At 34.1% G+C, this 25,542-nt stretch overlaps 1 protein-coding gene across 3 annotated transcripts in view; it reads right to left on the bottom strand.

Annotated features, from left to right (window-relative positions):
- The window catches only part of PFKP (phosphofructokinase, platelet), a 49,466-nt gene that overhangs the window by 5,874 nt on the left and 18,050 nt on the right, over window positions 1-25,542 (bottom strand). For 2 of the 3 annotated variants that reach the window (XM_014944943.1, XM_014944944.1), the window contains exons 4-17: window positions 24,777-24,966; window positions 22,534-22,699; window positions 21,767-21,811; window positions 21,559-21,667; window positions 21,026-21,121; window positions 19,483-19,575; window positions 18,994-19,119; window positions 18,346-18,410; window positions 17,582-17,651; window positions 13,920-14,066; window positions 13,154-13,224; window positions 12,642-12,729; window positions 4,227-4,379; window positions 366-530 (exon numbers count right to left, since the gene is read on the bottom strand). In XM_014944943.1, coding sequence (XP_014800429.1) covers window positions 366-530; window positions 4,227-4,379; window positions 12,642-12,729; window positions 13,154-13,224; window positions 13,920-14,066; window positions 17,582-17,651; window positions 18,346-18,410; window positions 18,994-19,119; window positions 19,483-19,575; window positions 21,026-21,121; window positions 21,559-21,667; window positions 21,767-21,811; window positions 22,534-22,699; window positions 24,777-24,966 — 1,584 coding nt within the window. Of the gene's footprint in view, window positions 1-365; window positions 531-4,226; window positions 4,380-11,534; window positions 11,688-12,641; window positions 12,730-13,153; window positions 13,225-13,919; window positions 14,067-17,581; window positions 17,652-18,345; window positions 18,411-18,993; window positions 19,120-19,482; window positions 19,576-21,025; window positions 21,122-21,558; window positions 21,668-21,766; window positions 21,812-22,533; window positions 22,700-24,776; window positions 24,967-25,542 lie in introns of all 3 variants that reach the window. The other variant, XM_014944945.1, reaches the window with a different exon arrangement.

Here is a 25,542-nt window from a genome sequence, read left to right as displayed (position 1 = left end):
TTTTTTTTTTCTCCTCCCTTTCTTTTAAAACTGCTCAGGTCTGTTCATTTACATGCAATTTGAATTTCGGTCAGAAGAATAACAATGAAACAATTCACCTAGTAGTATTTTATGATTAATAATTTTTTTCAGTTAACTTTATCCAATGCCAAGAACAATTGGTCTAAGTTCCTTTACATAATATGGCATAAGAACTGGCATTATATGAAAGTGCTACTGACAGATATAGCTTTTAGATACAATCTAAACATTTGAGGTTTTCAGTAACATGAGCTATCTACTTCAAATATACACATTTTGTTATATACGTACAACAATTTTAGGATCTACTTAAAAATTAGGAAAACATTTCTAATGCTGTATACCTGAAGCTCTCGAATATCAAACTGCTCTTCAAAGATGTAAGCAGCATCAGCTCCTGCCGCGAGCGCCCCCATGTTGGCCAGATAACCACAGTAACCACCCATGGTCTCAATGATGAACACACGACGCTTGGTACCGCTGGCCGACTGTTTGATGCGATCACAGGTCTAATCAAAGACAAGATATTTAGAGTTTAAATTTTAAAAGTCTTAATTTCTATATTTTTATGTGTCATGCAATTTTATGTCACTTATTGGTAAAAGAGTTTAAAGAACTTATAAAAATATATCCTCAAAAATTCCAACATAGCATAACCCATTTAATTAATTACCAGATACAAGTAATTCTTACGTATCATACATTGAACGCCATCACAGTCAAAATAAAATGTTTTGCTGCTATTAAGACTTACTTGCTTCCTGCAAATACTAAAACAAGAATTAATTTTGGTTTGTGTATGGAATTAAAAGTTGCAATAGTTTTCTAACAGAGATACAAATAGATATAAAGGAGCTTTTTAATCAGCTCTTGTATGAGTAAATTCTCTTCTTTGCTTTAACTCTATTCATTACTTAAGAGTTTATTTCTTTTTTTGGTACTGATTTTAAAACTCACTGCAGTCCCAACGATACTTAACAATTATGGTTTCTCTAAGCATAAGTCCTGAGCATGTGTTGCCCAATTGTTTACTTTCCAATAATAATATCCACACAAATATAATTCTTTCAAATGCTACCAGAGTGGGGGTTTTTAAAATGTTTTTGGTTTTTTTATATTAATAAGTACACACTTATTATAAAAAGACTGCCATCTTCACTTGCATCTTACTCTGATCAGCATAAGAAATGTTCTCTAAAGTGATCTGTTGTTTATATGCCATCAATTAACACCAATATTTATTAGAGCTGCCCAAGAGAAAATAATAGAGAAAATTTCCAGTGTGGTAGGACCTACAAAACTTAGATATAAGACTCTATAACTTAGAAACTAAGTTACAGAAACTTATGAAAATGTAGAACCAGGAACAGGTTAACATGCATCTCCAGGTTTTAAAAATACTCAAAAAGCTATTTAACAAACTCTTACTTCCTCGAGTGAATTCTTCTACCCTTCAAAGTAATTTTAAAAACATCAGATAATGCATCTCCCTTTCAGAGAGCAAATAATAGAAAGAAAAAGGTACTATTTCCTCCTTTGTCTTAAAAATAAATAAATAGGCTATACTACACTTGGTGACAAGAATTTTGCAAAACTGACGTACTGTCCCTGCACTAGTTCTTTTTAGTAAAAATGAGAAATAAAAGTACCTGGGAAAGTTGTCATCTTGAAACCTGAGTTACGATAAAGTTAAAAAAATCCCCATGCCTTACTAATTTTCTGACTGAGTAACTGCAGATGCTGTAATATTTGAGGTATTTCTGTTTCACTGGTATTTACAACCAGGCCTTCATTCAGCCAACTGAAAACAATACTTCAAGCTGAAATTAAGACTGTGAGCAATGTGGTCTTTATACCTAACAGACTGCAGAACAACTAACAAATTGATATGTGAGAAGTTCAAGTACTACATCTTCTGACATCATAAAGTTTAATGCAACTGAAGGACTAAAAACAGTGAATGCATTTCTTTAGGTCCAGCTACCAAAAGATACATGTAATTTAATTTATATGTATTTTATTTATATATGTGCATATGTGTGTGTATGTATACATGATACATACATACAAGTGCAGAATTCACATGAATTTATTTAGAATATGGATTGACATTCTATTATCCTAAGCAGAAAGTATCCCTTAAACTACATCACGAAACCCTATGTTGAATTCCATCCTTTTTTCAAAATTATACTGTCTTTTACCTATCTGGGATTTTATAATGTCCTCAAGCAATTTACTTTCCCCTTCCAGATGTGGTTTCAGAAGAATTTTGCACAATATTGGCATCTGGCATATGGTAAACAGTAGCAAATTTTTAAAAAATCCCCGTTACTTTTGATAGTGGCAGATGCAGCACTGAACCAATTTTAACTTATTTTTAAAAAGCTACTTGGAACTGGGCGGATACTATGTGTTTAGCCTATGATATAAAAAAATCTTGGCTTGAATGAATACACATACAAAGATTTACTTCATTTTGAGAGACTTAAAAGGTCTGTGAATGCCAAGCTTTCTAAAAGTTTTCCAGCTGCTGGTAGTAGAATGAAATTTTCTACCTTTTGAGAAGTCCTAAGCAGGGACATCACTAGCTGCTTTTGGGATTACTCACTTCAGCTTTATTTAGAAAGATTTCTATTCTCGACTATGCAAGAAACACAGTAGAAACTTTCTTGCTCTCTCAGAATGACTGGCACAGAAATACTCAAAAATGGCACAGATGGATTTTAAAGATTCATTAATTCATACACTATTCCATAGGCTGGAAAAGCCAAAGCTTAAACACCTGGTGCAGTTTTCAGAAGTGTTAAACATGGAGGCACGGTGACTCTTCAGAGCACTCTTTGGAATCCCATTGCTAGTTGAGCTTTCATATGAACTGAGCCAACAATCAAAAATCCGGTATTTAAAACTTCACCAAATCAACAGTGTTCTATTTTTAGCATAAACTAAACATTCTAACCATAATGAAATTCAATAGATACAATCATTATTATTTTATTTTTTACTGAGAGCTGTACAAATTGCAATTAAAACTAATAATAAAAATATTGAAATAAGAGGAAGCAGCAATATATGTAATCACTTATTTTTCCCCATTGTGATTTCAGGTTTTCACTTTTACAGGTGCATCACTGTTAGCAGACTTAGCCTGACATTTATAGAAGTAGGTAAGGGGGAAACAGCTAATGGATTGGTAAAAGTACCTACATCCTGCCTACAAACATATATCTACAATTTACCCACACTACATCTTAGGTCATCTTCACCTCAGGGATGCTGTATCGCAGCTCCCAAACACCAGGCCATGATATATTCTGACAAAGCTCTTTTAATCATCTACTGGAGCTTTTTCACCCACTCTATATAAATAACGCTGTATCAGAGCAGGAAAACAAACTTGCATTTCTGAACTCCCTGGATCTCTATTCTTTCTTGGCTAATTACTTCATAATTAGTTATATGGATTGATAATGTGGGGTTTGATAAGACCTACAGCTGTTCAGAGGTTTACTCATCTTCTTGCGTTAGACTTCAACTCAGTTCCCTTTGCTGCAGCTCCAGCAGACTCAGTAAGAGAGTAAAGAACTTAAAGGGTTCACACAGCATTTATTATACAAGGGAAAAAGGCAGACTAGAACTAGAAAACTGACTGTTCTGACTGAGATGGAAAGTCATTCATAGCAAGTTCTGCCCTCTGTTTAGTTAGCATCACTGACAGACTTAACTGCTTATACTATGCATGTATTTATATGCACTTAATATATGTTAAGCCTAATGCAGTCAATGGGATTATTCATGTATTTAGTGTTAACCATGTACTTAAAATGCTCTACTGCACTGAGCTCAGTCATTAGCCCATTTTTAAACTATGTGCTTTCTTCTTTCATCTATATAACGCTGAGTGGCAATGTAAGATAAAAACCAAACCTAGAGCAAGCAAAATATTTTATTTTCAGTAAAATCAATTGTCCTAAGCACCAATGCAGCAGTCTTGGATAATGAAACAGTGCCCCAAGAGTTAAACACCCAACGTAATTAATTTTTAGTAAGTTAATCTTTCATCAGTCTTGGAAAACTTGACCATAAAACATAAAAACTAACAGTAACTGAATTGTTTTAGAAAACTAGACATTTCAAGGTCTTCAGGTATCCTCATCTTATGCACTTTATCATCTTAACTTTTAAAAGATATGCAGTCTTACCTCCACAATAGCATTCAAGGCAGTGTCAGCACCAATGCTAAAGTCTGTGCCTGGCACATTGTTGCTAATAGTAGCTGGCAACACACAGATAGGTACACAAAACTCCTCAAAGCGGGAACGTGCCTCGTGTAGCTGCAGACAACTTTCATAGGCCTGAAGCAGTGGTACAAGTATGAGTGATACATTCCTTGGCTTTGGATTGCTCTGCTAATGACTCCTTGCATGTGATGGTAAATTTGGCTGTCCACTGGCCCGTGTAAATACAATTGGTGAGATTATTTGAGGGGAGAAATGTCCTGTACATACCACAACAGTGCACTGGGGTTGCATTGGCACAATGCTCTTTGAAGAAATGCAGAAGATTAGTGGGAGTTAATACAGAGTGAATGAGAGTTGTGCAGAGCACAGAGGTCTCAAGCAGCTGGGCAGAAAAAGACAGCATAAAGGTAGATCGGAAATCACCCCACAAGAAACCACTTAAGCACCAAAGTTTGATACATGTTAAGGAGTTTAGAAAGTTAACTAGTAAAACACCTACAACTTGAAGGAAATGCTTAAAGCAAGCTGTTTTTTTTAAAAAAACTATGTTATCCTATGAAGTCAAGGCACGCATCTACTTCCACCAAGAAAAAGGAAAAAAAGTTTTGCCTATATCTGTCAAGATTCTGCCAGTATCACACATCTGCACATAGAATGGACATAGGCCCAGAAAATCCAGGAACACGTGCACATGGATAAGTTAATAAAGTTTGCAAATAGGGCTCAAAGATTCTTTGAAAAGCAGCTGGAGGTCCTTGGGAAGATTCCAAACACTACAAAATAAATCACCATATGAAAAGGATTAGGTGTTCCTAATATATGTCAAAATAATACTTAAATGTTAAGATTTTGCAGCTGTTTTAAGTCAGTAAAGTATTTTTTAGTTACATTATTCCAATTCAAAACTGATCAGTATCTCTCATGTTATTTGGCAATTTTTCAAACTGCCTATGTAACCACAGTCCATGAGAAAGCCTGATTGCATAGTATGTTATGTTTTTCTTAATCTCTTTCTCCCAGAAAGGACTAACGTTCACAGAAGTCTCATCTTTTCAATTTCTTAAATCAGTTAGAGAAGCAAACTATTGCAGATCAAAATCAGATAGCTACCAAACTATCTCCACAAACATCTACACTGTGACTGATTTAAGCAATAACTTAGGAGAAAATGATGGGAAAAAGATTCACCTGTGAGAGTTCTGCCCTACAGTTTTTTTTCCTAGATAAAGCAGATCCTGTTCAGTGAGAGAACAGGACACATGGCAGGAGGTACATTAAGTGCATCTTTCAAACTTCCAGTTTATTCCAGTTTAAGTCTAAAACACAATCTAAAAGACTGTGCTTTCAGACCTGTAGCTCTAAGAAGCAGTATAGCCAGAAGAGCAACAAATGGATTTATTTTTTTTTGAGTGGATGAAACTTCACTGATAAAATTTCAGTAATTGCCTAGCCCAACTCAGGTCAGTCAGGCTGCTTTGCATTTTTATTTGTACTGAAAAATAAAGATGTACACTGAGTCACAGTGGTACGATAAAACCATGTGACTTCCTGGAGATCTGCAAAATGTAAGTTTCTCTAAGAAGTTTTATATTGAGACTTTTGGGAAACCAAGTTGAAGGGAGATTTAGAGCAATAACTAACACAACTGGTTAGTCTGCATTTATGGTATGTTAAGACAAAGTTAAGATATGTTTTACTTGCATTAAATATTGCCATTTTATTTGATGCAAGTGATTTCAGCAAACATATCCAAAGACTGTACCTTCACCAAGCATGAGCATTAGATAATCATATGCAACATCTTCGCATCACTGTAGCAAAATATGAAAATACTTTCAATAAGGGGTCACTTAATACTTATAAAAGGGTAAACAAGTGATTGGTGGATTTAATAACTGATTACAATATTTTCTAAAAAATAAGTACCACAATAAGATCATACAGGGATACTGTACTATGTCAATAAAATGATTTAATCACTTCACACCGTTTTATTATATTTGTGTCATTAAAAAGGGTATTGCAAAAATCAAGGACGCTTAATAAAAATACATGCAGTTAAGCAATACTGTGGTTTGTTAACTTTATGTTGAACTAAATGCAAATGGCCATTGAAAGGGATGCATTTCCTGCCCTAGCTCCACATCCAGCTGTAGCTAGGACTGAACTGGATGATATTGAATCAGTTAGCTAGCTTGGCCAGGCTCATTTTAATCTTCCTAACAGGCTACTGTGGAGGCACATACGCTAGTACCAGCTCTGGGAAGGTACAGGAGTCTGCTTTTCAAGGAAACTGCAAGGCGACTGCATTACAGCAACCCAACCGTAACTTTATTTGCTCCTCGGTGAGAAAGGGTTTTCTTGTGGCTGTTTGCTATTCCTTTTCTCACAAAATCCACCATCACCCTGTAATCCCTCTCCCTTTGATGAAAGGAAAAGGGAGATTCTCAAAGAAACACATTATGGAGTTTCATCATCTTCATTTTTCATGTTCTGTTTTTCTCTATCTTCAGTTGATATCTTTTAATTTCCCAATTTACTTCTACATCTCCTAAATCAAATGAATATTCTTCCATACCTTGTTCTGGTTTATTCATCTTTCCATCAGTTTCCTCTAGCCTATTGTCAGGCTTTGCTTTCAAATTAAGTTTTCATCCTTTCCATGTTCTGTAGCTGAAAGTCTAATTTTCTATTTTTTCAGTTTAATTAGAGAGTAGCTTTCTGCTTTTTAGTTCCACCTGCAAACTGTATTGCTAATGCCTCTTTGTGATCACTATTAAATAATCCAACTTTCATTTAAAAAGAAATTTCTATCCCTTGTCATTATGTAGGAGAAAATTGAATACTTCCTTTGTTGTCGTATTCCAGAGGTCTGCTATCTGAAATAACATTCTATTAATTTCACTGGATTAGCAATATGAAGTTGAGAATATAGATATTTTTATTATGGTATTTTACTGATGCTTCTTTTGACAGAAAAGTCAAAATTCATGTTCTTATTATGCAATTTTTATTTCTAGTTTTGTTTCTCTAGATATAGAGGCCTTGAGCATACCCTTCTCAGGTACAGAAAACTCAAGCTTTCCCCAGGTATTTTATATTGTGGCCTTTTCATTGAGAATTGTCCTCACTAATATTCTGAAAACTGAACTGAAAATACAGCATAAGAAATTTGAAACACTCTTTAGAAGACAAACCTGATTCTACTGTTCAACTGATTACAAGCCTGTATCTTACAACAAAAAATGGAGCATTTCAAGAGGGCTATAGAATCTAATTATTGAGAAATGTACCATTCACCACCTATGATTTTAGGGGGGAAAAAAAAAAAAAAAAAAAAAAATCACACTCTTGCCTAATCTCTCCTTCAGATGTTGTGTATTTGTTGGGCTGGTTTTTATTGCTTTTTCTTTTTAAATGCAACATCTTAACACATTTTAATCTCAAGTGTCTCAAGGTAACATTTACATGCCTTGATAAATTGAAACAACATTGACAAGTGTCTGGTAATGCCAAACACTAACAAGGCCTCATTACTCAGCAGAAATGTACTTACCTTACTAGAAGTTGTCAAGAACATAGAACAGTGTCACAGAAAAACTAAGCATGATGACATTTTAGGTGTTCATTGGAGGTACTAATCTCACAGCAATGAAAACTATGATGCATTTATTGACCTATAGCAATAAGGATGCTATAAACTAAATATAATGGACATCCATGTCCATCTGCTACTTTTGTTTACCACAGTCAGTTGTATGACTTTTGTAGTTACATTTAATAGAGGGTATCATCGCTATTGATCCCGATCGGAACATACAACACAGAAATGAAAGAATCCATTTTTCATTATCAGTTTTAGTGAATCATGTTCAAACAATCAGAGCAGAAAACTAAAATGAAACCAAGCAGAAATGTTGCTCCAACATGAAAGTCTGCTCCTTCCCCAAAAAAAAGAACAAAATTTAATTTCCCATTGGATTGAATCTAAATCCTGCAAAGCCATGATATTTCATATGCATTTCAGAGAAAAATCTCAGCAAAATAAAATGCAAAACCAAGATGGAAGCCATTAGTAAAAAAAAAAAAAAATCTTTTTGAAAAGTTTTCAATGAGTGCATTAAAAATCTGGAGATACTGACATTTTATTATCTATTGAAGGCAGATGACATCTAGAAACCTAAAAATAAAGCAAAACACAGCAACAAGGAGAGACAGACTTACTGACTACAATATACCCCCTTACATGAAATAACCTATACAAAGAAGTCAGTTAGGTAAACAAAGCTTATGAAGAAAAGAAAAGAAGAAAAGCAGATGTTATGCACAATCATTTTACTCACCTTAAATTGTGATCAATCATTTTGGAGTGATATTTTTATTTACCAGAACTGGGAACAACATCAACCCTTATAACCTAACCTGTCTATAAAGAATACGTTCAAGATAAATTTCAGTTAGCTTACACTATTATTCAAGGCAACAGTTCAGGAAACAGAAGTTTCCTAACTGAAGGGTTCATTTCGCTGAAGATAAAAATATTTATGTTGACATGGTAAAAAAACCAGAAGCAAACCAGGTGAAAATTACATTAGTGCTTTTGAACTTGATAGAATTTGAGGAATCCTTCAAATTTCTGAAAATAGTACCATGATTAAAATCTTCAAATACATCTAAGTGATAGAAGCACTGACATTTATTTTTCAAAAGCAATTTGAAATTCTTTTCCCGCTTTACATGAGTGCTATGCTTGTTATTTTTAACTTTTTAAAATGTAGTTCAACATGTACAATTGGTGAAAAATTCTACATTCTGACTCAAACATGGCTGAAGACAAAAATCAGACAGTGGAACTTGTAATATAATATGGTAATTCATTGTAATTCACTAAGTTATGAAATATTTCTTTTTCTTCTTTTTAAGTGAAAATGCAAATTCAATTTTGAATACAAATGCCTTAGGTCTTTGCCATGTTTCCAACAAACTTCAATTTTGAATACAAATGCCTTAGGTCTTCCCCATGTTTCCAACAAACTGTGGACACTGCAACTGTATTTGCAATATATATGTGTCCACAGATTATGCTGAAAAGAAAAAAAAATTGAAGGAAGGGTAATATTACTGCTATTGTTTCAGAGACAAAATTACATCAGAATATATAGAAACAAATCTTCTTAGAAGTGTAATGGATTAATGCTTCTTAAGTGATTCAGATGAACTGTAAATGCACATGGCTGACAATTTAATTTGTATGGTGTTTGACAATGCTTTCTCTCCCAGTTTAGTATTAATCAATCCATTTTTAATTTATATCATGTTACTGGATTTTATTTTAAGATACTTCATAACATCTCAACTGTTTTACTTAAATCTGTTATTTGTAGAATTCATGTAATCCCTGTTAGAGAAATATGGGTTTCTATTAGAATAATAAAGATGTTACATGAACAAGGATCTCTTTCTGAACAGAACAACATTCACTCAGTGTTTGTTACACTAGGTATATCCATACTCTCCATATAATACTGATTTTTTTCCCTCTACAGTGCACCAAATGACCACCAGGTTTTTTTAGGTTTCTTTCTTTCATATACAATAGATATATGTCATCTTATTTTTCAGTTTGCAAATTTAAATGTCATTGCAATTTCAGAGGAAACCTAATGAAAGCATCTGGGATCCTAAACCACCTTTTTTAAATAGGTATCATGAACGTGGCTACATCATAGTAACTATATCATTTTCCAGATTAGTTCCAAAGTTCTGGTCTATAAAAATATCCAGTTCTAGCCAATTTTGTCAGTTTTAACCAGAACTGCTTTGTTAGTAAGCGCACACACAGAATAGACTTACATCAGTTATAGTGTTCAGAGCAGTATCTGCACCAATGCTGAAATCTGAACCCGGTACATTGTTGGATACAGTTGCAGGAACCATAACCATTGGAACACAGAATTCATCATATTTCTCTCGGGCAGCTGACAATTCCAGAAGTCCGAGGTACGCCTGTTGGGCACAGGCATTGAGTGAAAAATTAGGATTAATGAAGTAAGGACAAAATTGGAATGATAAAATGGAAAGGGCCACAGGGGGAGCCATTTCTACGACATCACACTTCAGCAAGTCACAGCATTAAGGAACCACTAAAATCTAATACACACAAAAAAGAGAAAGCATTAAAACCAGGTATAAATTTGAAAAACAAACAATAAACAGAACACTAATTTTCAAGGGAATACATAACTTAGACATAACAAAGTGCTCTGTACAACACAAACATACTGCAAACTAGTTTCCCAATCTTCAGGTAACAGTGGAACTTGTAATATAATATGGTAATTCATTGTAATTCACTAAGTTATGAAATATTTCTTTTTCTTCTTTTTAAGTGAAAATGCAAATTCAATTTTGAATACAAATGCCTTAGGTCTTCCCCATGTTTCCAACAAACTGTGGACACTGCAACTGTATTTGCAATATATATGTGTCCACAGATTATGCTGAAAAGAAAAAAAAATTGAAGGAAGGGTAATATTACTGCTATTGTTTCAGAGACAAAATTACATCAGAATATATAGAAACAAATCTTCTTAGAAGTGTGATGGATTAATGCTTCTTAAGTGATTCAGATGAACTGTAAATGCACATGGCTGACAATTTAATTTGTACGGTGTTTGACAATGCTTTCTCTTCGGGTTTAGTATTAATCAATCCATTTTTAATTTATATCATGTTACTGGATTTTATTTTAAGATACTTCATAACATCTCAACTGTTTTACTTAAATCTGTTATTTGTAGAATTCATGTAATCCCTGTTAGAGAAATATGGGTTTCTATTAGAATAATAAAGATGTTACATGAACAAGGATCTCTTTCTGAACAGAACAACATTCACTCAGTGTTTGTTACACTAGGTATATCCATACTCTCCATATAATACTGATTTTTTTCCCTCTACAGTGCACCAAATGACCACCAGGTTTTTTTAGGTTTCTTTCTTTCATATACAATAGATATATGTCATCTTATTTTTCAGTTTGCAAATTTAAATGTCATTGCAATTTCAGAGGAAACCTAATGAAAGCATCTGGGATCCTAAACCACCTTTTTTAAATAGGTATCATGAACGTGGCTACATCATAGTAACTATATCATTTTCCAGATTAGTTCCAAAGTTCTGGTCTATAAAAATATCCAGTTCTAGCCAATTTTGTCAGTTTTAACCAGAACTGCTTTGTTAGTAAGCGCACACACAGAATAGACTTACATCAGTTATAGTGTTCAGAGCAGTATCTGCACCAATGCTGAAATCTGAACCCGGTACATTGTTGGATACAGTTGCAGGAACCATAACCATTGGAACACAGAATTCATCATATTTCTCTCGGGCAGCTGACAATTCCAGAAGTCCGAGGTACGCCTGTTGGGCACAGGCATTGAGTGAAAAATTAGGATTAATGAAGTAAGGACAAAATTGGAATGATAAAATGGAAAGGGCCACAGGGGGAGCCATTTCTACGACATCACACTTCAGCAAGTCACAGCATTAAGGAACCACTAAAATCTAATACACACAAAAAAGAGAAAGCATTAAAACCAGGTATAAATTTGAAAAACAAACAATAAACAGAACACTAATTTTCAAGGGAATACATAACTTAGACATAACAAAGTGCTCTGTACAACACAAACATACTGCAAACTAGTTTCCCAATCTTCAGGTATGGGTAATCCTCATTTAAAATCTTAATATTCCTGAACTAAGTCCATATTTGACAGGTTCAAAAAACTGGATGATTCATTCCTTCTCAAAAAGCCATCAGCATGTTCTTCTCTGGAAATAGCTAGCAAAATACTTTACTGAATCAAGACTTCAAAAATTTATTATTCTGGTAAAATGAAGCGAACGTGAAATTCAGAAAAAAGAGAAAATACTTCTCTAGATAAATTACGGATTTTGAAATGCACTATGTGAGAAAAAGTGGCTTAAATAAAGGACCACAGAACAATTACTACTAAACATCAAGAACTTCTGGAAATATATTCTAAGTATTGACACGGTATAGAGTGGAACTTGCACTCCTGAAGTAATTATTTTTGCATTTAAAAAAAGATTAAAAATTACTATAATGCTATCTTACCCTATTTATCCATCTAGTACATGCTGTTTTGCAGGTACTAGTCGCTGTCTTGAACATCAGCTTTCTGCAGAATCAGTGACTGACAATACTTCTGATCCTAAACACTGTGTTGTGTATCAAATATAGTTATAACCAAATGCACTTTACATGAAGATTGAGTAAAAATTAAAACAGTCTATTCCTTTTGTTGGGAATTCTACTCTACATAGACACAATTAGACATTTCAGTGTACCTCAAATCCACCAATAACCATAAGGGCGTTAATGTTGTTAGTGCGCATCTGGTCAGCAATCTTCTCCAAATATTTTGCAGGAAGAGTACTAAAAATTATTAAACCAAAAGAAAAATAAAAACAATTTATAGACTCTGCAGCAGTAAGAATAACTAAGATGACAAAGTAAACTGAGGAGGCAAGGCAGTATTTTTTGTTTTACATATTTATCCATACAAATAGTTCTTCCTAACAAACAGTAAGGAATCATGTCAACTGTAAAGAAACTACAGGTCTGCAATCCTTTTAAGTGTAAGGACTCCAGGAAATTTTTAAATTGAGGTCCTGACTCACATTTTCAGTCTCTCTTCAGCTGGTACAGTACTATAAAAATACTCAGTTTGGAACATAATGATTTAAAAAAAAAATTGAAGACTTAAAACATTCTGCAGATGTAAGAGAGCATGGAATCACACACTTGTTATATAAAATACTAGAATTCATCGCATCAATTGGCAAAATACTGACATTACCGTTTTGTACCAAGAATTGACCCTCCTTGACCAGTCCAGCCTCCAACATCTCCCCAGCTGATCTCCTTTATCTTTGAATAAAAGTGAAAAAGGAGATTCTGTTAAGTAATTATCCAATTACTTCTTGACATGCAGTAACATCAGATATTACCCACGTAAAGCTATTGGAACAAGTTGTTGGGAAACAGACAGCACCAAAAATGAACTTGGCAAGGGAAGAAAACAGCATCAAGAGGTTAACTCTTGAATTCTCACCAATCCCTTTCCATTCTATTTGTTCATTCTTCCTCCAGATCATAATAAACCCTCCCCCCTCCTTGTTTCATATCATGATCTTATTTCTTATAAGGTCTTATTATCTTATGATAAAGCTTCCTTCCTCAACAAGCACCACTGCCAAGTTTCTTATAGCAAAGGAGCACAGATGCAACAACTCATCGCACAGAACTAGAACGGTGACTTCTGTCATTCTGTGGAAAACCCACCACCATCAGCTAAACACTGACCAAAATCTGAAATTCATCTGAATGAGCTTTGTAACTCTGCAGCATGTGATTAGCGATACTTGAATTAGCCTACAGACTTGAATAATTGAGAAATACTGTTACAATTTGGGTTTTGTATCTCTTTATGAAATAAAAAAAAACTTACAGAATCAGTTATGACACAACAGTTATGACACAACATACCTTTGAAGAATATAAACAAAGGTGGTGGGATGGGATGGGGTACACACTACTTTGTAACGCACACATGTAATACTGACCTTCCCTCTGGCAAAACCTTCAAATCCATCAATGACAGCAAACATTTTATGGCCTTCAGTGATGCCAACTCTCACTGCAGCCCTCACTGCAGCATTCATTCCAGCTGCAGGGGCACCAACATTTAAAACTGCCACATTAAAATTAGTCTGCAAGAGAAAAATAATATTTAATAAGCACTTTAATTTCTACACCAAGCTAATTTGCCCATCATACACAGTTGCTAAATACTGGAATATAGGAAAGGAGATTTCAAACCCCTAAAGCCATCCAAAATTTAAAGTTAACTAGAAGATACATACGTGTTTTCCCATTTGCAGAATATCATGTAAAAACAAACAGTTTAAAAAAAACCCTAATAATTTTAAATAAGATTATCACATTTTCATTTGGTTTGCAGGCTGTTATTCAGGTTTTTATATTCTAGCTCAGCTACGATAAGGAAACGTAAAATACCCTGCATTATTCAACCAGTTTCATGTTAACAAAACAGTAGTTTTTTGCAAAAAAAGCCAGAATAGCCAAGAAAAGAGTAGGAACTGAATCTAGCGCCACAGCAGTTAATTGCATATCATCAGTACCATGCAAAGTGGAACAGGTGATAACTTTTAAATGAATGTATGGGCCAGATTTTTAGAGCAGCTCATAATATAGTAGTAAATGGGAGCACTCAGCGTCTTTCACAATACCACACATTTTCAGATAATGGCATTTTTTAAAGCATCTCCTAACAACTCCAAGTAACTGTGCTTATATACAGTGTCTCCCCAAGCTCAATGAGTATCCCAGGTAACTGGCTAATCTATTCAAATGGAAAAGTCTGAGATAAAAAAATATACATCTGTAATTTAAATCACAGGCAATGTAATAGGTAAGGTTCTGTTCAAAAAATAACATGAAATAGTAAGTATTTTGTTATATGATGTGTATTCCATACCTATGCATTTACTCCCCCTTTATATTGCTTTGTTATCAATTGTACTCTAGATAAAACAACTACATCTAAATGGATATAAGCACTACAGATTGAACAATGCAAGTGGCCAAAACCACACAATCTAGCTACAAACTACTACTGAAAACTTCTGTCCTGTTATAACAGACTCAACTCTAAAACCACAAGCATTCAAATTAAGAATGCTTTCTTCAGTGGAATTACTACTTTATATTGATAAATCCGGTATTATTCAGGATCATGGATTCTTCCCCAGAGGAAAAACTTCAATACTTGCATTAAAATGAAAAATTTAACAGAAAAATTGCTCACAAGTGTGCACTGTAGGGTAAACAAAGCAAGAATGCTACTGTATATGAAATGCTAGTAAGCATCTTTGGATGAAATTTTAACTGCAAAGCGTGAAATACTTCTGTACATGAAGCGTGAAGTACTTCTGTACTTCTGTACATGAAGTATTCCTTGAAATGGAAAGCTTATTTCCAGATAAATCAGAGGCCACTGCCTTTGATTAAGAAATGATCAGCTATTACAAATCAATACAGTTTCACTGACATCAGTAAGTGTTGATTTACAACAGATAAAAATATAATTCATTACCAAAACATGAAGGCAGCACTGCAATTTATTCATTTTGTTTTATCTTTACAGCTTTGAAATTAATAGAGCAAAATATAAGTAAAGAATTAAAACTTTACATGCCTGACCTTTGGGAAAGTTTTACCACTCTGTATGAATTTAGCAACCAGAATTTAAATTATAGCAACTATGTAAGCAAAATGCAACAAAATGTGACAGCCTTAGCTTATACACTAAAACTCATCATGCTTCAGATCAGCTGGATGACCTTAAATTGTTTATAACTATTGACATGACAGAATTGTAACAATTTGGTACTACAGAAGAGCTAGAAGTTTTTAGCTTTATCCTGGAAGATGGGAATACAAAACAAACAAATCAGAACAGTCATTAGGTAATGATCATAGAATTAATTCCAATCAAAAAAAAAAAAAAAAGAAAAAAAGGATTCAAACCAGAATGTGCGGGGTTTGTTTTTTTTTTTTTTTAGCTCTGGCATAATCAAAGGATTGCAGAAATGCAAAGACAACACAAGCTGCAAAATATCTGCGTGCAGCAACACTGCCAAAGCAGAACATTCAGTGGGCTCTAGTGATCTGATCAGCTTACCCTTTTGCTCAATTCCTCTGACATGCACATTTCATCTACTTTTTAATTCCCATCCAACCCATTTTACTGAAGCACAGATTTAACTAGTGAGGTCAAATCCAAGTAGTTAATAAATACAAGAGAGCTACATTTCCTTCTAATGTCATCCATCACAAAAAGCTACAGCAAAACTATTTTAAGACAAAATACAAGAGCCCAATGCTAACAAAACTAAATTTGCATTGGTATATACAAAAAAAAACCACACACACACACCTGACCTGGCAAAGCAAATATTGAACATCCGGCAAAAAAATACTGAATTCTTTGATCTCTTGAAGGTAGAAATTAGGCCCTTTTTTTTTTTTTAAATTACCTTTTTGGCAGATATATTTGAAATAACTTTGGTCTACATACTTATTTTTACTTATGTTTAGGCAAAAGCAAAAGCATAATTTAAACTAGAATTATTTTATTGTAGTCTACTGGAAAGCTTCTACTACAACTTTTTATTTGTAACCAAGTTTCCTTTACTCTGTGAAGTTTTCCATGACACATTACACAGTGATTTTCGTCAACTAAAATGGCAAGCTATGATTATGTTACTTGTTTCCCGCAGAATTTCCAAACAGATATCAGCTATTCAAATTAACTTTTCCTATTTTCAATGCAATTTTTCTCTAATAATATTGAGAAGCCACTATTAATCATTACTCAAATATTTAATTGGAATAAAAAAAAAAATCCAAAAACCGTAGAAGTAACATAATCATGCCAACAGGGTAACAAATCATCAATCACAAGCCACAACTAAGAAAGGAATTAGCCTGCGAGATGATATACTCACCAACTACGGTCAAACCCAGAATCATTCAGTAAACCATTAATGAAAACAAAAAAATCCTGTCTGAAATTTATTTGCACACAACATTTAGTATCTACTTCCTAATAAATCCAAATTTCCTTATATACAACTTACAAACTACAAAGAAGAACTAAATGCCCACCATTGCATTATGCACAATGACTTATTAGATCAGGTAAACGTGATGGATCTGTCTTCACTATCCCATCCCATGAATTCCTGGATTTAAGCCTGTTCTTGAGCAGTTTTGCCCTTCAAAAGGAAGAGCTACAGGTCTTTTATATTGAATCTTCCTTCTTTATCTCTAGATTTTTAGACTCTTCATCATGATTACATCACCTTTCCTTCTCTCCATGTTAAGGAACAGAGGGCATAACAGTAACTATTAGGAACAAACACTAGAGCAATTGGGACCAGACACATATCTAAGACAGAAAAAAAATTGTCCAGCACAAAATTTTCTATTTAGAATGGTATTTAACTTCAAAAAAATGTTATCTATTTTTAGAATAAAGTTGCGTGTTGCAAGCATCTTTCTGCCATTATAATATTTACCTAATTTTATAAAATATCCTGTGGCATATTAAGGCAGAATGAGGAGAGGAGCATAATAAAAACACTATTAAGGTACTCCAAAAGCAGATACACATCACACATGCAAAAAAAACAACCCTTACCTTTGGAAGCTCGGCATCTGGTCTTTTGTGCGACAGTAATTTGTAGGTGTTAAGGTTGTTTTCAAAGCTCCTAAATAAGATAAAATAGATAAGATAAACAGAACAGTAAATTTTACAACTCATACTTATTTTAAGGAAGCACTTGACTTTTTCAGAAACAGGTATGTAATGTTTGGAACAAAGTTACTACAAATGCAAAACACAACAAAAACTAGAAATGAGTGAACACTGGAAAATACTCAAACCTGTAAGATAACAGTGAAAAAAGTATAAAATAATTATATAACTGGCAGGTGAATTTTATGGATTGGTGATAACACATTTTATTATCAAATGACTTGAAACAGAACGTGCTCTGTTGACACTTAAGAGTGTATAATACCTCCCTCCAATATGATCGTTGGAAAACTACCAGCTACCTACAAACTCACTCACAGGAGTGGCCTTAAAACTCTTTAACAAACAAACATGTGGTTACTACCAGTCAGCTCAACAGCACAGCAACTCTCTGTGACTAGGTATCCCAGTAGCAGTCACCAGCCTGACACAGCAATGAACTACAGTTTTGTTCCACATGTTTTTATGTGAATAAGGATTTCAATTATTCTATTAAGCAACTCTTCTTCTGCCTCTTCTATTACTCTCAAATACATAAACCCATATAGATATTACATTATTTTAAATAAAATGTCAAGTGCCTGCAGAAGCACAAGGCAATTTAACTTTTCTAAAGCAAGTAAATGGATACAAGCTATTGGCCATACCTTCCACGAAGCCTCACAGCTTCAACGAATCTTCCCTCATCCATGGCTTTCTGGACTTCTTGAGTCTTGAAAAAACAAGTTGATTACTCAATATGTTTAAAAAACACAGGAATTTGGTTATTTAATATATTCCAGGAAAAAGATCATTCTGAAATAGCTTTCCAAAGTGAAAAAAGAAATATTGACATTTCATTAGTTTCTGAGCTACTTCTTATCATTGCATGAATTACAGTGGACAGGAAAACAACAAAGTAGAAGCAGACTACTAAAGCCTTCCTGGGAAAACAAACAAAGTATCTATTTTGCCCTTCCTTTTTTCTGTTTCAGCTGAACAGTGTTATTGCAGAAACCTGACTGTTGTGAATGGCACGTAGATGTATGCAAGCATCTGAAGAATTTGTTGTTGCAACAAAAAGAACAAAAGATATGAGATGAATTTTAAAATAAAAATATAATTATTTCTTGGGTTTTGGTAGTTTGCGAATAAATAACAACACATAAAGAACACACGTGTAGTTCATTATTCCCAAATGTGGGAAATTGCTGCATGCATTCCCATCAGTGTTTTAATAAGAACAGATAATTATTCTACACAGTGGTCTGCTGTAGTTAATGAATAACTGTAAGCTGGCATTTTGCCAAACTCACCATCTGCACACACTCCATCAGAGGCAGGCGGACAGCCTGGTTTCCAGACAGGGACACGACACAGGCAGGGGTAGCTGGAGTAGCTTCTAAAAGGGCAAGCACAGCTTCCACACCCATACGACTTGCCTGGAAACACAAAATGTTTGAGTGTTCAAGCAAGCACTTAAAAGCATAAGGCTCCCAGTTACAGAAATGGCCACAATTTCTCTGCAAATCAAGCTAAAACCAATTATTCCTTGGTAGGTGGAAATGTCACAGGCTGTTTAATACTCTTAAGTAGTATGATTGATCTTGCAGCTTTGCTTGTTATTCCTAACATAGATTCCTTTACACAACGTCCTTCACTATTCCGAATTTGAACTATTCAGACAGTGGGAGATAATAATTGGACTTGTCAAGTTAATCAGGTAAAGAACTACCCAACCCCCAAATAAATAATCAGAAGATACTTTACCGTGGGGTGCCCCAAGTTACTTTAGGTTCACTCACCAAAATTCTGTCAAAAGCTGAAGGCGTTCCACCTCTTTGCACATGACCCAAGATAGTTACCCGGGTGTCAAAACCCAGCCGCTGAACCACAAGCTGCAAAGAATTTCAAAACACAGCGGTTATATTAGCATCATTATTTTATATACGCGTGTTAGCGTTACTCTGATTTACATGCTATTGGAATAATAAAATTCTACAAATACTATACATTAGTATGTCGACACTAATGAAAAGACTACAAAAGCTAAGCCAGTCTTTAGTTTATTCAAAACCTAAACTCCAGGTTCATAATTTAAAGGAACATTCTAGTTATTAATGGCAAAACAGTGACTTAGATTGCAATGCTTTAACTGCAGTTATATTGGGTTCATTACACACTGTCCTCAGCCTTATAAAAACAGGTCTAAACCTTATAATTAGAATACTTGAAAGAAGTTCAGCTGCAGTGTTTCATTCACTCCATGTTTCATCAACGTGCAAGACTACACACTCCAAAAGATTCTGACCAAAACTTTAGTGAGGATGACTTTTATCCTTGTCAAGGCTTTTAAAACTTGCAACAAAAATTATTATAATAATAACTGCATGGAATAGTTATTCTTTCAATTTCCTCCACTAAATATCAAATCTAAAGATACAGAATGACATATTTTATTTATACAATTTCAGTGAACACAAAGTTATGAATAAGGAATGGATACCATTGCTCGGTATGGATACCCACAAAGCAGGGGGAAAAATAAATGATCTTAGTGTTTATAAAACTTTAGTTTTTACAAAATCTTCTGTCCCTGGTATTTATAGTTTTTGAATGTTTTAACTGGCTGAAATTTGTAGCAAGCAAGTAACGTTTCTTCCATAAATGCATAATAGCTGCTGTACATACACTTAACACCATGTGGTGCTAAATTTTACAAAGTAAAACTGCAATTCTGAATTAAGAGTCAAAGACCACTGTCAAACTGACAGCTGGGGAAAACAAAACTTCATAGTCACAGATAAACCACAGGTAAAGTCGAAATGTTATAGCTCCTTCCTGCCAACGACTATTTTTCAACTTTTTTTTTTTTAAGGAACCCTTTCCAAGAAAAGGAGAATATTTTCAGCTTGAAAGCTTTTCTTAATCTTCGACACCAATGAAGTTTTTGGCAAAGCAACCGTTTAGAAAAAAAGTGACAAAACTTTGTCCAAAGTAGACAGTATTACATCACTGTGAGACAGACTATTATTAAAATTTTACAAGAAATATAAAGTAAAATAGGCTTATAATTACCGATTTGATCTGATTTCAGACTCTCTACCTATGAAATAGGTGTTTTGGATTGTCATCTTATTTTCCAAGGAGAAAAGGTTCTAATTAACAGTCACTGAAATAATTCTCCCTCAAGTGGACTCAGATAATAATGCACAAATATAAAATACAACTAGCAAGCTGTGTGATAAACTGCTTTACAGCAACAGATTTACAGAAGTGTTACTGATAGCAACAAGCACAATCTTAAGAACAAAACACAAAGTGCATCATAAGGTTGTTGACACTTACATCCTTAACCTTCTCTGACGTTATAGGTTTGTTGTGGCAATCAATAGCTCCTTCAGCTACAATAATAATATTCAGCCTTTTCTTTCGTGCACGATTCTATAACAAAAATAAAAGCACATACAAGTAATAAGAAAAATTGAAAGAAATTTACAGCACAAATTTATAATCAATTGAGATATATTAAGCTGCTAGGATTTGAGGAAATATTTCTTATACTTGATCACTTCAGAGTTCTCACACATTTCATCTTCATACAGGTCTTTTCATTGATGAAGTGAAATGTCTTATATCAAATTAATGAGGAAAGGTACACGCACTGCTTATATAGGAACAGTTTTAAGTGAGCCCTAGAGCAAGTGATAGAATTCTTCGAAACAATCGCAGAATGCAAGAAAAGAACTGTTTAAAATCAAATAGCACTGTCTGTGACACCAGAAGCAAAGACTTGCTGAAAGTTCTGATCACGTGTTCAAACCACTGTTTTCAAACATATGCTAAGACATAACGAAATCCCAAACATAGTAATAGATTACCTCTGAAAGCTTAACACACATTGAATCTTCCCATCCTTCTTCTGGTGGGTATTCAGGAATAAATACCCAGTCTGCACCACAGGCTAAGGCACTAACAAGAGCTAGATACCTAATAAACATAACAAATGATTAGACGTTTATGATACAGATTTCTTAATCTTTCATAATTTATCTGTTTGAGACACAAACTGCTGAAGACGATACATACCCACAGTGTCTCCCCATAACCTCCAGAACAAATGTCCTCTGATGACTGTAAATGTAAGAAACAAATTAATACTCAAAAGTCCAGTCCAAATTCTTGAAATCAGAACTTAATATCCGGAAATAGCCGGTGTTCTCCATGCTTACCTAACACAGATTTCATTAACAAAATATTAAGCAACATATATAAAATTACATATCTTGCAATACCTAATTCATTTTCATTATTATTTTCTTCTAAAATATGTAAGGGCAGTTAGGGGAGAATAGGTGAATATCTACTAGAAATGGAAATGATACAGACCCACAGTTAAGAACTGTAATGATAAAGCTGTATTAAAAAAATAATTTAAAAATAATTTAATTGCTTAAATTTTATCTAAGGAAAGCTTATATACAAGCAGATGCTACTTTGTACTATTCAAAGTGTATCTGGATCTTCTCTAGAAGAGTATGTCTGGGAAAGACTAAAACATATTAGAAAGTCAAAGCCTGCCCATAAAGCTGATGCAGCCTCTACAATCAGATGCTTGAAGTGCTACCATGACAGGAATGATGGAAAAGCAGTTACTAAGAAAAAAACCATACTAAGACACTTGAAAGATGCAGCCAAAAAAAGCATTTATTCTCATTCTAGAAGTATCACAAATACCTAACTTCTATTTAAAATTAACTTATATCTTCCACTATTGTACGGCAATAAGAAACTTAAGATTTCAAACATAAACAATAGTGTATTTGTTACAGTTTTCTAAAATGTGCACAATTTACCTTTGAGCAGTGGTCATGATGGCATCCACAACTTCAATGATTCTGTGCAAGGCTGAGTCAGTACCTATGGTCATATCAGTGCCACAGAAGTCATTGTCTATGGATCCAACCATTCCCACAATATTTAGGTAGGCATATTTCTTAACAGCATCTTCATCAATCTTTCCTGTAAAGAAGTATCCAGAGGAAGAGTTAGATTTTTTTAAAACATTTTAGACATATTGCTTCAGTACTCTACTTTTGTAAATTAAACATATCCAAAAATTAAATTATGTTTAGATATTTTAGGTAACAAGGTTAGTCAAAACTACAAACAAAAGCCAATCAAACAACCAAACAAAAGAATCCTGCACAGAACTTCTTACAGTAAGGAAGGAAACAAGAGCTTTTCAGTCCATTTCAGTGTCAAAAGATTATCAGGTTTTGTAACCAACCTTGAAATCGATGGTTTGGACTTAAACAATAGCAGTCAAATTGTAGTCTCAGTGTATGACGTGCAATGAGGAAGTAAAAGGATGCAAACTAGATGCAATTATAGGCATATGTAAAGAATCAAAACCAGCATTCAACTTTTGAAGACTTCTCTTCTGCAACACTGAAAGGCTCTGATTTCAGGATTAATAAGCACATAGAATAGAAAAGCTCCTATTCAAAGTCTCAGTCTGTGTCTCCCAAGACATCAGTGAAAATAATGAATCATCCAAGAGCTCTAAAGGATCTCAAGGATGAAATACGTTAGCACTTAAGTGCTTAAAACTACCTTAGTATCTGTGGATGTGATGGTAATAAACATAATGCCAAATTTTTAATATGGGATTCAAGAACTATTCATATATATCAGTGTGTTTAACACCTATACTACAGAAAATAGTAGAAACCATAACGAAAAACATAACTAATGCCCATAAAGATAAATACAACATTCTGAATGAAAATGTTTTCTATGAATGTACACCATGCATTACAAACCTTTTCTAGAGTTCCAAAGGTGACTTAATAATCACATGAATAAGGGATATCTGGTTGACATATTCTACTTAGATTTCCAAAAAGCCATTGACAAGTTCTGTCCTCAAAGGATTTTGAGGAAACTAAGTAGCCGCAGCATAAGAGAGAAGGCTTTTGCATAGAATAAATAATGTGAAACAGAGGGTAAAAAATACAAAACAGAGGGCAGTAGTAAATGCAAGTTTCTTGTATCTGAGGAAGGCAACCAATGGAGTTCTACAGGAGTTTGTGCTGTTCAACATACTCAGCAATAACCTAGAAAAGGGAATGAGCAGTAAGGCGTCAAAGCTTACTGATCAAACGGAATTACTTGGTTCTAAAGGTGTGGAGTGTCTGAGAAGAAATGAAGACAACTAGCAAGACACAGTGAGCAGTAAAATATCAGATGGAATTCATTGTAGATAAACATAAACCAACACACATGGAAAATGTACCCTAACATCACAAACAAAATAGTGCTATTTTCAGCATAATAATACAATAATGCTGTTTTCATTAATCAATCAGCTTCAATGCTTGATAGCAGTCAAAAAAAAAATCAAAATATTAGAAAATATTAGGAAAAGAATAGAGAACAAAACAAAGTTCATTATACTACTGTGTAGATCCATGGTTTGCCCTCATCTTGAATACTGGGTGCAGTTGTAGTCCTCCCCACCTCAAAAAGGACATGGTAGAACTGGAAAAGGTTCAGAGAAGGGCAACAAAGATGATCAAAGGTATAGAACTTACATATAAGGAACAACTAAGCAAACTAGGACTCTTCCATCTAGAAAAAGAGATGATGAAGGGAAAATAAGACAGCTGTAAAATCTCAAGTGGCAAGCAGAGAGGAAGCAGGATTGATCATTCACTGTTCTAACGCAAAAATTACAGGACACCAAATGAAACTAGATGTCAGCAGGATCAAAACAAACAAAAGGAGAAGTTGCTTCACAATCTTCATCGTTCAGTGAAGGTGTATAACTCCTTGCTACACAATGGTTTCAGCAAAAAACCTGTATACTGGCGTACAGTTGCCCAGAAACTTATTTGGCCTTTTTGAACCTTTACGGTATATAAAGAGAGGATGTACAGAAATAAAAACTTATTACTTTATGAAGAACTGTGCAGTTTCCTAGAATGTATGCATTTGATTGTTGAACTTAAGAAACATCCTCTAGGCATAATTTGTGTAGGTATAATTAGGGTACATAGCTTCCCTAGAAATCTAGATGGTCTAAACACAAACTTACCTTTCTGTGCCAGTTCTTCCAGAAGTCCACTCCATTCCTCACGGAAGAGATTGGCACCAGTTAAGCTACCATCGCCGCCAATCACACAAAGATTAGTGATTCCTCTCTGAACCAAGTTGAAGGCTGCCTGCAGGCGGCCCTCACGGGTACGAAAAGATTTGCAGCGTGCACTACCAATAACTGTACCTCCCTAGAAAAAGGAAGAATAACAATTTAAATTTACAATTCATTATTTCACATTTTCTTACCTCCCTAGAAAAAGGAAGAATAACAATTTAAATTTACAATCCAGTATTTTACATTTTGTTTTGGGTTTTTTTTTTTTGTTCATTTGGTTGGTTGGTTTTTTTAAGGTGAATTAATGATGAACAGTTGTTTTGTAACATAACCTCCATCTTTAATTTCACAGTGAGTAAGAAGCTATTAAAATCAAAGAATTATCAAACTTATAGGAAATAACATTCTCAAGAGTGGGTACACACACCACAGAAAAGGGAAAACCAAAAATGACTAAAAAAAACTACTCTTGAAGGAAAATGTTAAATGATTTGGGATTAATTTCATAGCATCCCAATTAATTATCTAATTATTACTTATATGTGATGAAATAGTAAAAGTGATACAGTACTAAGTAGTTAAGAATTTAGATGAATTTTCTTCAAGGCATGACATTTTCCCCTAATATCATGAAATACATAAACCATAACAGAAAAGATGCATCCCTAAAGCTCAAAATTAGTATTTATTGTCATTCCACAGAATTACA

This window comes from Calidris pugnax, unplaced genomic scaffold (assembly GCF_001431845.1).
Source record: "Calidris pugnax isolate Ruff unplaced genomic scaffold, ASM143184v1 scaffold54, whole genome shotgun sequence".
In the NCBI taxonomy this organism is placed as follows: domain Eukaryota; kingdom Metazoa; phylum Chordata; class Aves; order Charadriiformes; family Scolopacidae; genus Calidris; species Calidris pugnax.
The sequence above is the reverse complement of the archived record's forward strand: the minus strand, read 5'-3'. Positions and strand labels throughout refer to the sequence as shown.